Genomic DNA, 17,137 nt, shown 5'->3' with positions numbered 1-17,137 from the left:
GCATCTGTAAGCATGCCTGCACTAATTTTAACTTAATTTAAAACTTTACAGAAATGTTGGGTTCTCCTTGTGCTTAGGTACTTTCCAACTGACAACTTCCAAAGCGCCGATGCGCTAAAAGCGTGAAACCCCTTCCTTTCCCTTCCCTCCTGCAGATGTACTTTGGCAAAGACAGACTCATGGCATGGATCAGTTTTCAACATCTCCTCCTCCTTTCCACTGCCAAGAGTTTTTCAAGCCCTGTCTGTTATCCATGTTGCTGGTATCCCACTGGATTGTTTTTGCCAATCCTTTTTTGTTTTGACCATGCATAGCTTTCATAGCACGTATGAACATCTCCAGCACACGCTGAAACACCAATACTCTCAATCTTTCGTGATAATGTGGTTGCAAAAGCTTCTGCTCTTGTTACCCAGCTTCTGCTTGCCATCTCCTGCAGTGTATTATTGCACACAAAAGTGTCCAACAGAGTAGAAGCACTTTTCTTAACTCATCTGATCCAACATTTTAACTATTCAGCCAAAAGGTAACGTTGTAGCTTCTAGAGGTTTCTCGTTAACCTTTACCCCACAAACTGTAATTTTTTAAATGTAAGAAATTTTTAGATAAATGAGACAAGGATACATTATATTTAATTTCCTTAAACTACTAATATGTTGTACAGGGAAATCAATATAATTCCTTTTATTATTTCCAGGACAGCAGCCAAAATATGTAACTAATTTAAATGTCTCTCTGGATAACATTAAACTAGTGCTTGATACGTGTATAACATATCGATAAGCAGGAATTAAAGAATCTATAGCTTCCTGTGATTTTTATATAATCATAGTTGAAGTTTTGGCTACAAAAAAGCCCCCTAACAATACACTGAAGTCCTTTTTGCTTGTAAATCATCCGCAAAATTCTCTTGACTTTTGCAGCCATTTTCGATATTTGTGAATTGTAGCCTGAACTGAGGGTTAAGAAAGTCGCTCAGCATCTTTCACTTCAGCTCAGAAAGCAGAACCAAATTTCCAAACTTGGTTCCAAATACAACCATGCTTTTATAAATAATCTAGCCAAGCTCCATTACCATTTAAAATACAATACATTTTGTGAGTTCAGAATAGGAAAGATTTATTCAGGTTTGTCTGTTTTACCTGAAGACAAATAACCTATTCCTGGCTTGAAAAATAAGACTACCGATATTGATGTGATGTTCCTTCACTTAGCTAAATAAACCCACTCTGGGATATTGATAGCCTGAGCAAGCACAGCCCCGGCACAGCGAGTTTCAAAGCCCAACACCGGCGGCATAACCTTTAAAACCACTGCCACAGAAAATCTGCTGCAACGATGCTGACCGGTCCCTTCTGGCTCTGCCCTGCAGGCACAAAATGGACAGTGGCAGATACCTACGAACAAGACAGCTGGAGACAGAAAGCAACAGAAATGGGGGGGAAGGAGAGCATGTGAGGCCCCTAACAGAAAAAACTTCTTTCTGCAAGCTCTGTGACCATACTGAAGTCCACCTGAGATACTGGCCAGGTCTGATTGAGCCCAAGATGAAATGTCGGAGAGAAAATGATCCTCATTTGAACCACAGAATCATAGAACAGTTTGGGTTAGAAAGGACCTTTACAGGTCATCTAGTCCAACCCCCCTGCCATGAGCAGGGACATCTTCAACGAGATCAGGTTGCTCAGAGCCCCGTCCAACCCGACCTGGAATGTTTCCAGGGATGGGGCATCTACCACCTCTCCGGGCAACCTGCGCCAGTGTCTCACCACCCTCATTGTAAAACATTTCTATCTAGTCTAAATCTACCCTCTTTTAGTTTAAAACCATTACCCCTTGTCCTATCGCAACAGGCTGTGCTAAAAAGTTTGTCCCCATCTTTCTTATAAGCCCCCTTTAAGTACTGAAAGGCTGCAGTAAGGTTTCCCTGGAGCCTTCTCTTCTCCAGGCTGAACAACCCCAACTCTCTCAGCCTTTCTTCATAGGAGAGGTGTTCCAACCTCTGATAGTCTTCATGGCCCTCCCCTGGACCCACTCCAACAGGTCCATGTCTTTCCTGTGCTGAGGACCCCAGAGCTGGACACAGTACTCCAGGTGGGGTCTCACCAGAGCACAGTAGAGGGGCAGAATCACCTCCCTGGACCTGCTGGCCACGCTTCTTTTGATGCAGCCCAGGATATGGGTGGACTTCTGGGCTGCGAGCGCACCTTGTCGGCTCATGTCCTGCTTTTCATCCACCAGTATCCCCAAGTCCTTCTCTGCAGGGCTGCTCTCAATCCCTTCATCCCCCAGCCTGTATTGATACCGGGGGTTGCCCCAGCCCAGGTGCGGGACCCTGCACTTGGCCTTGTTGAACCTCATGAGGTTCACACGGCCCCACTTCTTGAGCTGGTCCAGGTCCCTCTGGATGGCGTGTCAACTGCACCTCTCAGCTTGGTGTCATCTGCAAAGCTGCTGAGGGTGCACTCGATCCCACTCTCTCTGTCACTGATGAAGATATTAAACAGCACTGGTCCCAATACGGACCCGTGAGGGACACCACTTGTCACCGATCTCCATCTGGACATTGAGCCATTGACCCCTACCCTCTGGATGTGACCATCCAACCAATTCCTCATCCACCGAACAGCCCACCCATCAAATCCGTATCTCTGCAATTTAGAGAGAATGATGTTGTGGGGGACCGTGTCAAAGGCCTTACAGAAGTCCAGATAGACGACATCCGTAGCTCTTCCCTTGTCCACTGATGTAGTCACTCCATCATAGTGTAATTTGAAGAAATTACACTTTAAAAAACTTACCTCACCAGTCTGGGTTAACAGCTCACAAGGCAAGATGAGACCCCAGAGTTTCCCTTTGATACCAATCCGGTAATAAAATGAGCAGAGGTTTCTAGCAAGGGACGTATTCCACTTACATGGTTCGCACTACACAATAAAATCGGCAAGCGGTATGTCATGTAATAACTGATTGGGCTTTTTAATGAATCAAAATAACATGCTTGTTTTCATGCTGCTTTTACTCTGATCAGTTACTGTCATCAAGTAGCGTATTATCGAGCCATTTTCTCACCATCAGGCACTGGCGGATCTTTTAGCAAGCTGGAAAAAGCCCCTTCCCCTTCTCTTTTGTTGCAGGCAGGTATGGAAGCAAAAAGCAGTGACACAATTTAAGATCACAATATGGATTTTCTAACAGCTGCTGCTATTTAGGTATCATTCTCCTGATCACCTCCAGCATTGCCATTACTATAAGTAGATGCTCTATCATCTTCCTTAAATTAATATGAATTTGATCTCAAATAACCGGGGAGTGTTTCAAAGAGTTTTCAGCCTCTGTTGTCAAGCCTTTTACCTGAGCCATTAAAAATAAGAGGGAAAAAACCCAAATGTGTCATTTAGTACAAGAGAATACAGAAGAAAATGAGGATTTATCAACACTTCCAGAATATGCATAGATCTAAGACTCGCTTTGCTTTATGTCAGCCATTTTAAGTAAATGGTTTTAAAAAGTGTTAGGTTATGCTAATGAAATGAGTTAAATGAAATATGGCACTTTATTTCATCCTGATGTATACCCAGAATGATTTTAACAGAAGTTGCATTCTGATATAAATAATGTTTGCACAGGTGCATCAGAGAATCCTGATTAAACAGTTTCAGAAAAAAATTGATGTAAAATAAAAGCTAAAACCTATTGCTACTATAATTTAAGATAAGATATTTATAGAAAGAGCAAAGATCAAGTATATTTGATCATAGGATCATAAGATACTAAGAAGTACCTCTAATCAAGAAAAAAAAAGAACTATTAGTACAGGGAAGAGATGTTACTATCAAAATATATATTCTTTATGAAATTTGAAATGCTCCAAAATTCCAGAAGGTGAAAGCAAAGGATTTTTGCCTACTAGCAATCACTGAGAAATGCCAAATTGGTTAAACCTCAAATAACTTCACCCCAGACTTTGATGGGTTGAAAAAAATGTGTTGTATGTGTAGCTTCCACAAGAAAACTAGGAATCAAAGAAGTAAGTATTATTTCTAGATTGTTAGCACATTGCATAACAGGGCTGTTCAAATTCTGCCACAGGCTGAAGTATCCTCTCTTAAACCAATAACTGGGCTTAAATTCCTCAGAAGGCTGTATCACTTTATAAATCATTCACTCTATACCTTTAGCATTTTCACACTTCTAAAGTAATTTGTAACAGTAGACATTTTTGGTATCTATATATGCTCTCAGGCTTTACAAGTCGCTTCTTAATGTTAGGTGTACTGTGATTTTGAACGGAAAATGTGAACGTATCCCTGGAAGTAAAAGGACGATGCCGTAGTGGTAACTCCATTCTTTTGGAGACACTCCTCAGAGTTTGCACTTTTTTATCCTGTATGGTTTGACAGACATTTTTTTGAGGAAAAAATGCAGAAAGAATCAGAAAAGGAAAAAATCTACACTTGCATGTCCGATTTCACACATCAGCAATCCCAGATGCATTTGAAATGTTGAGTTTCCTAACATGTAAGTTGAATTTTATATTGCTGAGCAATATTTTTTTAGCCTATTTCAATGCTTTAGAGAATTGTGTTGCTCCTTTTCAGCTGATTAGAGTTATTCCTAAGTGGCTCTTAGCAAGCATGAAAATCAGAGTGAAAGGGATGAAGTGTATGTCAGCTGAGGAGCCGAGATAGTAAAATATTATGAATTAAAAATTACTTATTCAGAGATAAAGATGAGACAGACTTACATCCTTTACAAGCTCTAGAGTTAGGCTTGTATTTTCTTTCTTTTGAATTATTTTTTCATGTTTTTGCTTTATGCTGTTCTCAAAAACTGGATAAATTATGAAATTATTATAATCGAATACTTTATTTTACTCTTTCTTGAAACCAAACTCATATCATTAGCAAAGGAGAACCACTGTAATTTGAGAGAGAGAAGCTGATCAGCGACATTAGTTGGTAGACTCAGTCTTCCCAAAGCATTTCTTACAAATGCTACTATTATAGTAAGAAACTTCTATTGCATCTTGGTCAGAAGACCAAGACTGAAAGAATGCAAGGTCTTTCAAGGCACCCTTGGCCAGAACATTACCAGGCTGTGTGGGAAGCGTACGACTCCATCCTATAGCCAGCTTGCAGACAAAAACAGCTCTCAAGTTACCTCTGCTTCCAAATTAGCCTTATTACTGAGTGATGATTCATGTAGAAGTCTTTTCCCAAACTGCTGTTTATCATTGAGAACACAAATGCTATGCTCAGCAAAGCTAAAGTGCAGAAACTTGCTGAGATTCATTCTTTAAGTTTCCATTACTTGAGACAAAAAGTGGAGTTGATTTACATCCTCAGCTACAGACAGTTGTCAGAATTAGTTGAATATTACTGCACCGAGCTCCTGTGTCAGCTGGGTTTGTGGACTGCCTTGCCAGCACCTCGGATCTAATTCTTTGCATTGACTTCTTTTGTTCCAGTATGAAGTATTTTTCCCACTGTTTGATGGAAGGGAATGCAGTTTATGCAAAAATATGGTACGTAGCGTATTCCTGGTCTTTCTAAGCCATAAAAGAGAACACAGTATCTTTGTGGATGATCACTGTGCTGAGTTTTGTCATCTATCCCCATTTTTTTTAATTACAAATTTGTACATGGGAAACATATTTCGTGGCAGAAAATCACTTATCAAAAGATGAAACTTTTCAGAATCATGTGAGCCATGTGGTTTGTGGTGCAAAATATAGAAGCAAGGCAGAAAAGAGTATTCCAGAGGTCAGCGCTTCGGACAGTATCCTTCAAGGCAGGGGGACTTACTGAAGAGCGTTTGTCCTGTCAGTTTGAGCTCTGGGTACCAGGGTTTGATAGCTGGACAATGTTCCTCAACAGGCATGGATAAACTCCAATAAACACATCTGTCTGACCGCATGTCCCGCATTTAGGACCCTGTCTGGGATTACAAAGATGTAATATGAATCTCCTGAGCTTTCTATCCATTTTCAAATGGCTGAATTTGTATCCACATCATACCACTTTTTACAACGATAAGCCCACTTACATGTGACGCAGTCTTGCACTTTCAATTTTATTTTTTTAAATTTGGTTTATATTCTCTGTGCCATATTAAGTCCAGCCATTGCCTGCACTGTTAAGTCAGAACATGTTTCCAAGCTATCAGGCTTCTTAGCTCTTTACACAACTGATATGAGAATGTTTGTGATTAACTTTCCTAACAAAAATGTGTCTCTCCCCTCTTATATATATACACATTATTTTTATACTGCCTCCATTTAGTCCTTCCAGCTGCAGTAATGTTTTGTCCTTAGCTGCTGCCGTTCATGGCAAACAGTTTAAGTTGCATGATAATTTTGTCACAGGTACAGGGGTACCTTCTATTCAAGGTGCAATCATGTGGAAGGAGCATTTATCAAAACTTATTATCAAAAACCTCGAGGTGCTCATCTGGTCAGCTGGCATCTCTTATTTGCAGGCTCTTCTGTCTTGTTGAAACCCTCTTCCTTCCAGTGGTTTTCAAAGTTATTTAGTTTATAGAATTTTTCAGAGTTCTAATAATCTCTAAAATGTTTCCATCTATTCTTACAGTTCTCTTTCTAGTTAAATAACTACCCAGAATTGATCCTAACAAAACAGGAAAAAGTTGTTTAAAACAGATTTTGTTAATTTGGATCATTTATAAAAGGTGGGTAATGAAGGAAAGAGGCTGGATGAAAACAGTTTTTGCTTTCTGTTTTTTTCTTCTTCCAGTGCTGACTTTCACATGCATAATTCTGTGTGATTAGGGAGTGCTTTTACAGCTGATTATGTTCTGGCTATCTATTATGTCCAAAAAGTGAATTTGGTAAACCAAGATTCCTGTCCTTCTTCTAGAAGGACCAGAGCTACAGCTCACAAATTCCAGTTTTACATGAGCTCAAGAACTAATATCTGGATGCAAACTGAGCAAAGCCTCATCAGAGACTTTAAACACATCTTAAACTGTCCATCTATGTAAATGTAGCCCCTGACTGCCAAAATGAGGTGACCCACAACTTACAGGAAGGAGAAGGGTGATGGTTTTATCCAAGTGCTCCAAGCCCCGTGTAGCTAGCTAGGGACAGGTCTATCCCCCAGCAAGTCCGCCATCGGAGACCTTGGATGGACATGCAAGCTGTGCTCTGCTTGGATGTCAGGTTGAGATGGGTGCACATTCTTTCCTTTTCTATTCAGGAGAGAAATCCTTACATGTGAACACATGCTCCACCATGTCCTCTGGGCTTGATGATTTGGGGATGGGGACTTCCAGGCTCAGCACACTACATTTCTGTTCCACACTGGGATGCAATGGGGTGCACACGCACACACAGACCAAATTTCTGTGGTATGCTTTAGTGTTCATCTGCCTCACGGCATACACCCGGTAAGGACACCTCTTTGTAATACACCTACCACATCACTACCCCAAGATGCTTAAAAATGTAGAAAAAAAGAATGTCAAAATTTAATTTCTGGCACCCATCCTTCTCACGAAAGGTTAAACAGGACATGTTGGAAATTAACTATAAGCTACGGAAGAGCATAAGCTGGGGAAATTCAGTTTTTTAGAACTTCAGGCAGCCTACATATGTTCATACAGGACACAGTCAAGGCTGCAACTTGTGCTCTGGCGTGTAACCATCCATCCTGTTTCACCGTTAGTGGGTCCCTGGCACAGCTTCCACTTATGCCAACTATTATTCTTCCAAACCATACCCATATATACTTCAGTGGACAAAAAATGTTGCTGTCTGTTCCAAAAGGCAGCATGGAGAAAGCAACCTTGATGTTGCAGGCAAGGGGAAGAAAACTTTCAGATGCACTATGTGCCAAGCCACTTGTCCGCAGAGGACAGAACAGCTACCAGTTACTAGTACCGATGTAGCTCCTCAACTCACAGCACGGCAACTTCCTTTTTTGCAAGAAGGCAAATCAATTTTCTAGCAGCCTGGCTGACTAGATTGTCTGGGAAGGTGTTGTGCTAATTATAAAAAGGGATGGTGGGAATGAGGAACAAATCTGTTTTTATTGAATGCACAAGGTGTTAAAAACTCAGAATGTGGAATAAAGAAAATTCTGTTCTTCAGAAATAGCCATCTGTAGCAAAGTATTCATTTTATTAACACAGCTTTGACTTGTTTGGTAACTTCTGAAATCTAGAGGGAATGTTGGATAAGGAATGCGGCAAATTCTGCTTATAGCATCTGTGTACGATTACATAGGTAAAAAGAAATGGGCAAGGGAACGATACTATACTGGATAATCTGTCATTATATTTTCAAGTTGCTGGAAACTCAGGAGTACTGAGTTTCTGTACTGATACTGAACGTTTAAGTATAGACATTTGGAGAGAGAAATCCCAGCTTGGATGCTAGGTAGTGTCTGCTCAGAGCACCAGTGACACTAGAGGTCAGCATGGGCGCATCTACATTAGCATTTTAGTCTGGGCCAGGAATGTGCTTTGTAAGTGCTGCCTACCCGCTGCAGCCCACAGGACTGAGCAGACCTCAGAGCCTGCAAATCGGATTCTTTCATGGAAGAATGAGCTCTTGAACAACTCCTAATGGTCGTTCAAGCCACATGACCGGATTAGATCTAGTCTGAAATAAACTCCCAGGACTTGTATGGCAACTGCAACGAGTAATAAGGTGTACCCCAAGGCCACAGTATAGAAAAATGGATGGAGGATGCTAGTGAATGAAAAATCACCCCAAAGAGGATGTTAAAGATGAGCATGGAACTCAAGGAAAGGTGCACTGAGGAGGCCAAGAGTTGAAAGACAGCGATGCTGAGCCTGCCTTCATTTCAGTATCATTTGTAAAATCTAAGAGTTCTTCAAGCACATCAGTAGGGAGGAAGGAATAATAAATGGTAAAGACAAAATGTCATTAAAGATAACTTCTAGCTTGAAAATGAAATGAATACTTCACCTCAGTTATAAGCAATCAGATAATCCATACCTCTGAATTCTGAAGGACATGGAATATAAAATCACAAGTCTAACAGAAAGCATTTTTGTAGTAAATCAAGTCAGAGTAATACCCTATGATGAAAGAAAAGCAAATGGAAATACCTAAACTTAAGTAGGAGGAAGAAAACTGTATCTTCCATTGGTGGAGCAGCTGATTTTAGGGATGACAGATTCTTCTGTACTTCATTTCCCATTGGAAGGTACTAGGTAGGAATTCTTACTATTTTAAGAAGGATAATGAATTTTAAGGGGCAAATAAACTGGTAAAATGTAAAGCCTTGCTTTTTTTTATAGGTAGAAAAATTAAGCAAAGCTATGTCACATAGTGTATTCTCAGTGGATGCAAACTACTGCTGCCAGAGATCCAAGACGACCTGTGAATCTCTGCAGCACCAACAGCACCTAGCGAATAAATCCTGTTGTCTATTAACCCAAGGTACTGCCTCACATTTGCATAGATTTCCGTTAACTTGTATTTTATAGGAATGAAGCTTCTCCTGCACAGAACACTCTTCAACCTACCCAGAACATTTGAGCAAAAAAACATAGTATATTTTCCCATATTTAGGAATACAAAGAAATTTAAGAATGGAATTGGTTCATTATTGACTAACATAGGAAAACCGTCAATGTAGAAAGAAGAAATATGTAGCGTTTGTATTCTGTGTTTGTACAGGGAAAAAGCAGTAAGATGTATCAATCTCATCTGAAGGAATACTCTAGTCACTCTACGACTAATTCTGGAGAATGTTAAAAACTGGCTACTAAAGCGACACTTTTTAAAATGAGATGATACGAAGGTTTTGTGTCCAAGAATTTTTTAAAAGCAGGCAAAAGAACTTAGCAGACCACTGATAACGATTTTCTTTGTCATTATTCTTTTTTCATTAGATCTCGAAATGTCAAGGAAACTTCTTAAGACTGAAAGGCAGCAGGGCCTGTGCCAGTGCTATTAAAGGGCAAATGAGACAACCTGGATAATTAAAAACCTATAGGCCTGGCATCAATCCTAGCAAAATAATGGAATAATTCCTACAAGTCTCAATTAATGAAGGATTAAAGAAGGGATATAGAATTAATGCCAGTCAACACGATTATTTTTTTTTTAAAACAGAACTTGCCAAGCTAGCATGATATCTTTGAAGAGATCACAGGAACCAGGTGCTGTTCTGCACTGCCTACCTCCACTGAACAGTCTGGAGGGCAATGAAGTTCCCTGAAAATGGAACTTGTCTTAGAAGTGAGATTATAAATCAGCAGGACATGAAACACCTGCCCGCCAGTTTTACTGGGCACGTAGTGTTTAATTGTGGTTTGTTTTTTCCAAGAACTATTTCTCTTTCTTTCCTTCGTGGCGTGAAAATGACAAGCTGCTATTAAACACAATTATTCAAACTTAATAGCAAAGGGAAGCTGTTTGCAGAAACGTTCCTAAATCTCATTTATAGGAAAGAATTGTTACTGTGGTGCTGGTCTGAAAAAGGCCGAGTTTGAGACTCATTTCCTACACATTAAGATGATCTACTTTCTAAATCATTATCATAAGAAGTTCTGCTGCTTTGTAAAGTCCATGATGCAAATTCTTGCAACTCGCACAAGTTTGTGATGTTTCTCAGCTGATGTTCTTTCAGCGATCCCAGCAGACCTAATTTAATTTCTAAGCATTTCACCATGCTTAACACATTTTTCTAAATTACTTTTGCATTTGTACTCAGAGGGAGTACTGGCTGATTTTTGCTTATAAAGCTCTCCTCTTTCATTCCCATTGTTTCCTATGCAAAGGGAGTGAAGCTAACTGCACAGAGCAATTCAGTGATCAGCTGCTTTCAGCCCATACCATATTTCAATAATAATATGGCACATACTGTGGATTTCATATATTTCATACTCATAGCTCCAAGCTCTGTTACACAGAGAAGCACTGTGCCTCATTTGTGCCTTCTGGGTGCGGGACATTTGTCAAGATAGCCCAGCAAAATATGTGAGTGCACAAGTTCAAAGGTATAGAAAACGTGCCCATTTTGTGCTTATTTAATTATATTTTCATCTTTTTTTGGAGTAGAAGAATGGTATATTAAAAGTCTTTAGCTATGTTGACATTATTATTCACACTATACTAGAAACAAGTAGGAAAACAATCCGAAAGACAATAGTATGCAATAGGTATAAATTAAAGTAAATGCTCTGGTGTTTGGGCAGACACATGGCATAAGTTTTCATAATTTCACATCATAAAATTTGTAAGATGCTTCTGTTAATATTCTTTTAACACTTCCAGCTTTGGTAATCCTTTTGCTGGTTTTGTGACAATTTTTTTCTTAATTTTCATTTTCCCTTGAATGATCAAAGAAATTTTTTACTCAAAATCAATCTTATCTTATATTAAAGCAATCATGTCATATACTTGAATTTACTTCCTACAGTATTTCTTGAAAAGAACTTTAAGGATTTGTGACAAACAGGTTTGGTTACCTTCTCTTCAAAACCACTGTATATACCTAAAGAAGTTGCAAAACTCCTTTCATATTTTAGAACTTCACCTAATGTCCCTCCCCAGAATTTTCATCGGACTTGGAGACAAATGCACAGCTCAAATTTAATGCAGAGTTGCCATGATCAACTCAAGAATGGCGTTAGTGATGACTCACTTACACAGACTACATCCTTCTGAAGTCTTTCAATCAAGTGACCACAAGGTTTTATTGAAGGATCTTCAGAACGTGGCCCTTCACCAGCTCATGTTCCACACTGGCTGAATTTATTTGTCTTCCATAACGTTTCCAACAAATGAAATCACACTAGAATTGCAACTTGTTGTTCCCTTTTTACGTCTAGTATTTGAGAACTGCACTGCTCCTAAATTTGCCAATTCCAACCTCAATCTTCCTCTTGTTTAATATTTCTCCATCTGCAAATTCTGATTTGTTCTTAAGCCCTTTGAAGAGCTACACAACTATTCTCTCTCTATTCTCAGAGCCCAAATCCATTCTCTCCAAATATTAGATCTGGGTTTGCCTCATTCTCTTTTTCTCTCTCAAAAGGGAAATAGAAAAGGAAGTATAACCTTTTCACACAGTGTTCAGTTATCTAGAGCAGTGTCCCTGATGCCTCATTCCCTCATTCTTTTAAAGTTTTCATATTACAAAAGCTAACTTTTTGCCTCCTCTTCTGCTAATCCATTAAACTCTATTTCATCTTACCACAGCTTCCATTATAACTGATAAAATTAAAACAATTATCAAATCTTATAAATATTTCCAAATCCTTACTACTCTGGAACTATTATCTTGTCCATTGCATTCTGTTCCATTCTATCATGTTTATACAGTGGGTATATATAAAAAAAAGAAAAGTATACCTGTGCAGTTTATGATGATACACATAAAAGAATAATGTTCGTGAATGAAGGATACGATGCATAAATTTTAGTGTATTGTCTGTGTCTGTGCAATGCCAAAAGTTCTTAATCAATACATCAGAGATCCAAACCACATCAATAGTTAATTTAAAACTGCATACACTCCTGCAGAACATTAATGATATTCTCAGAGCTCATTTATAATGAGCTTTTAATTAGAGAGGATGTCCTCATATCTTAATTCTTAAAAGCAGAGAAATTATGAGATGGTAGGTAATTCTTAAAATAACATGCTTCAACGTACATTTCTTTTTCTTTTGTTACACCAGAACTGTAAAGACTCCTTGCTTAAAGTCACTTGTGTTTTACTTACTTATGGCAGCACAAGTGTATGATAAAGGAGGATTCTATTTCCTTTGTCATCAGTAAGGATGTATATGGGACATCCAACTAATGGATGCCTCCCCTAAAATTTAGTGACAGGTCAATAGAGGGAACTTCATTGCTGTGAACAAGAGCAAAATACATTGTATGACTACCTCAGACTGGGAGATGACTGACGAGTTTTTCTTCCATTATTTAATTGTCTAATTAGCCGTTCTCCTATACCGCAAGAAAATAAAACACAGCATGACGCTTTACAAAATGTCTGCGTACAGTTCTGTGTAAACGGTTTCGCAGTACTTCACAGCATAGTCCCTCATGAGAAAGACCATTTGCTTGGACAGCATCCAGTAAAATCTGATCAATAAACCCATCTTTATTTTTTAATTCAGCAGCTCAGCTTTATTTAATTCTCCAGTTTCTAGCATCGCACAAACACACCGCTGCGTAACACATTACCGTCTAGGCTGCCTCTCTGCTTGGACGCACACATCGCATTTGTCATTGTTAGGATTCAACAGGAACTTGATCGGATTACCTGGTTTGCTTTCATTTGGTTTACACTGAACTTCTTCGACGCATTCTGCAGGAAACCATCCAATATGTCCTCGGGTGCTGCCTTCCCAGAATCCACCTTCACCAATGCTTAGAACTAAATACAGAGAGACATAGGAAGCATTAGACTTTTTTCTCTTCTCATGTAAATACCAAGGTTAGTTACATAACACGCTCAGTAATAACCGAGTATCATGTCGGTAAAAGCAAACGTTGTACAATAACTCAAGTGCTGGTATCCCAAAAATGGGCACAGAGTAACCTTTAAATGCGACCCTCCCTGATCAGTCTTTGGAACCTCTTCCCAAATTTATTTTTGTCACAGGTTTCCTTGGCCCTCACATAATTCTCTCCATTTTCAGTTTTCTCAATACTGCTTTTATCAAGCATAAATGCATCGTCATACTAAGACCAAAAAACTTTGTCTTGCCTGTTTAAATTAAGCTGAAGTGCTGAACCCATTGTAAAACTGAACCCACACTGAAATTGGGTTTTAATAATACATATTTTGATATCTCATATGTTTTCTACTTCCTAAGGAAACACGCTATTTTATTTAGTGCGTAGCTCCAGAGATTTGTAATGTAGGTCGAGTAATATGATTTAACGGTTTGAGTACACAGCAAACACTTGAATATCCCATAGGTGCGATACACAATGTAGATGCCTTTTGAAACATTTCAGTGATTTTTCTCAGTGAAAGATAGCACCAATAGGGAGCAGAATGATTTACCAATAGGAGAAAAAGCTTTATCCTGTAGTTCTAATTAGCTTGATATTAATCTTAGGACTGAACAAGGCTTGTGACAAAAGACTGCAGAACAACAATGTATGTTTGTACTAGTAAGCAACTGGAGATGAATTACAATAATGAAAGGATCCTAAGTACTTGCTAAGTATTATGTTTCAATTAATTTGACACAAGTTCCTACAAATCACTGTATGTTTAATATATATTAACAGAACATAAATGTACTATTATCAACATACTCTACATTAATATTGGAACAAAGGTGATATTATAGATTAACAAAAACACGGTCAGCTCTTCTAAATAGGTTGACTGGGAATGGAGCTCAGTCATACAACACAGGTCCTCAGAGTACATCTGTACAAAACACAATGTTCAGTGGAGAGGTCCCTGAGCTACCAAAAATAAGCCCGTGGAAGTCGAAGCAGCACAGCTCCATTAGCTGTGTGCTAGCTAAGCCAGCCAAGCTAACTGGCCCTGCTGAAAATCAAGGCTAATTAGCCCAAGCACATCTCTTTGCTAACGTATGCATATGGTTTTCAAGACCTGGAATAATATCTCTGCAGGGTATTTCAGTATGGTAGGGCTATTAACTTGCTCAGAGCTACTTTGATGATCTCCACCACCAGCACTCTTTGTGCTGTTAAAACATACCTTATCAGGCTTTAAAATCGTAGTCCCTGAGCCTGACTGCAATTGAGTTCTGTATCAGTGGAACTGCTGTGACTCAATGGCGTTGAATTTGAACTTGATTTGCACTACTCTAGGGTAAGATGAAAATCAAATCAATGAAAAGGCCAAAAAAAACAATAAAAAATCTTGGTAATACTAAAGAGGTAGTAAGAAGCCTGGTTTGACACACCAGGATCTGTAAAACTGCATTTGAAATTAAATGTTTACCTAGCTTCTCATTAATGCAATCCTAAGCTATTTTTGGTATTACTTACAGAGCACGGATAACTATTAACAGAGATATTTGAGAGAAAAATGTTTTTAAATGTGTCAATTTTAAGTCCTTTAATGTAGTAAGTTCAGAGCTACAGATGCCATGAACTGCATATTTACACATCACTGTCAATAAGAAGTACGTATTAAGCCCCAGGAAATAATTCATTAAGGCAGAATCCTACACCTGGATGGGTCCCAAATGCACAATTTATCAAGCACCTTTCTGGCACAAATGAGGAAACCCATACCCACCCAGGGAGCTATGGGATAATGGGGGAGGGCACCGACCTCGGAAGACACCAGCAACTCTACAGTGACACTTAAGCTGAAAAACACATTTTTAGCATGCCTTTTCTTTTAGTTACCTAACACCTATTGATACTGTTAACATAAGCAGAAAATATTTCATCTCTACATTTAAATGCAAGCAAAAATGAAGGAACCAGATCTCTGCTTTCATTGTATTAATAAAATAAATAAGACAAAATCAAAGTATTAATAAATATAAATTTGGGGCATAATTAATGAAAAATATGTTAACAAATTCCAGTTGTTATTGAACATTTTTAAAGCCTGTGCACATTAACACACCAAGTCAATTTGATAATTCAGTGTTACACAAAACAGAAGCCTATTCATTCATCCAATATATACTGGGTATTCATCAGCTTCCAATATATTTTTAACAATGTAACCTCTGTTCACATAAGAATAGAGTGCATTTCTTATATATGACATAAGAAAGCAAAAAAGAGATATGTAGATATAAGAAAAGAGATATGTAGATATAAGAAAAGATATAAGAAAAGAGAAAGAGAGATATGTAGATATAAGAGATATAAGAAAGTGAAAAAGAAAATAAATATGAGATAATATCTATATAACATACATAGATATTATAATTATTGTAGGATCCTACTGTACATTGATTTAACTTCAAATCATAAAAGGGAGTGTAGGACTCCAGCCGAAAGAAATTTCAAAATGTGAGACAGTGAAAGATTCCTATTGCAAGTAATTAGGTTTTTTTGAGGAGAGTTTTCAGTGCTGAATCTCAGTCCTGATTTCATTCCACAACCTGGCAAGATAGGGAGAACAAAAACTACCTAGAGATCGAGAAAGACTTCCCTAATTCAGTATTTTATTAATCTCTCAAATCTGCTGTTTTGACGCTCCAAATTACATGGATACTTCCATCTCCAAAAAGCATTTGCACTATAAGAAGGAAGTTGGGTGTTTCACACCCATAGAGTAATTTCATGTGTTTATGGTAGCAGCAGCTGAGAAGACATCCAAATCAAGATGGGAAAAGAAATTTGCTTTGTAAGTCCATCTGTGAGTGCAAGGCAAAAAGTGATTACTACAGAGCAAACCCAGTCCCACTTCAGATCATTATTACATGAATTATTAACTATTAGTGATTTCTAATAGCAAGAGCAAAGCAAAAATACATGCAGTCCTACCTGAAGACGTAACGACTATGGAAAAGAGGTAGGAGGGGAAATGAGGTGTTGCCAGAACGCAAGACAGCCTTCACGATTCCGGTTCAAGCCTGTCTAGAGATTACATCTACAAACAAAATGACGGTACCTTTGGACTTACTGTCACAGAAAAACATCATTATGGGCACCAAGAAAGGAAGGGAAAGCCTGATGGAACTGCAAGAGGCACAAAGACGACCCAAGAGGCAAACGTGGGGTCACCAGGGATACAGCTGATGTGCAGAGACAGAGACAAATTGTTGGTGAGACGGAGGAGAAGCACATATGGCCTAACACTCAAAACGTAGAAGTTGAGATCTAGATGGTTCTGCACTACCACAAAACTTGAAATAATCTTTTTAATATATCTCAGGTGGTACCATTAATAGGAAATTCTGCAGCAGGAGCCAAAGCCGTAATAACCTACATATCTATAAAAAGTGGCAACACTTCACGTATTATGATGCGGATAACTGGGAACTGAAAGGATAAATCAAAAAATGTAATTTATCTTTTGTACCCATGAATGCTTTTTCAGAATGAGGCCTTAATTTCTGCCTTTTCCCCTCTCACAACAGTGCATAAGAGACACGTCGTAATAGATAATTTGGTACCGGCAAGAGATTGTCTAATCAACATTTTCCCTTCTGAAGGAAGGTAACAATG

General features: G+C 38.7%; 1 protein-coding gene across 7 annotated transcripts in view; it reads right to left on the bottom strand.

Moving 5' to 3' along the window:
• The window catches only part of SHANK2 (SH3 and multiple ankyrin repeat domains 2), a 325,323-nt gene that overhangs the window by 203,002 nt on the left and 105,184 nt on the right, over positions 1 to 17,137 (bottom strand). For all 7 annotated transcript variants that reach the window (XM_075501404.1, XM_075501405.1, XM_075501406.1 and 4 more), the window contains one exon: positions 13,275 to 13,388. In XM_075501404.1, coding sequence (XP_075357519.1) covers positions 13,275 to 13,388 — 114 coding nt within the window. The remainder of the gene's footprint in view (positions 1 to 13,274; positions 13,389 to 17,137) is intronic.

The sequence above is a fragment of the Mycteria americana genome, chromosome 5 (genome assembly GCF_035582795.1).
Source record: "Mycteria americana isolate JAX WOST 10 ecotype Jacksonville Zoo and Gardens chromosome 5, USCA_MyAme_1.0, whole genome shotgun sequence".
NCBI lineage: Eukaryota > Metazoa > Chordata > Aves > Ciconiiformes > Ciconiidae > Mycteria > Mycteria americana.
Note: the sequence above shows the minus strand (reverse complement) of the source record. Positions and strands in the feature narration are given on the sequence as shown.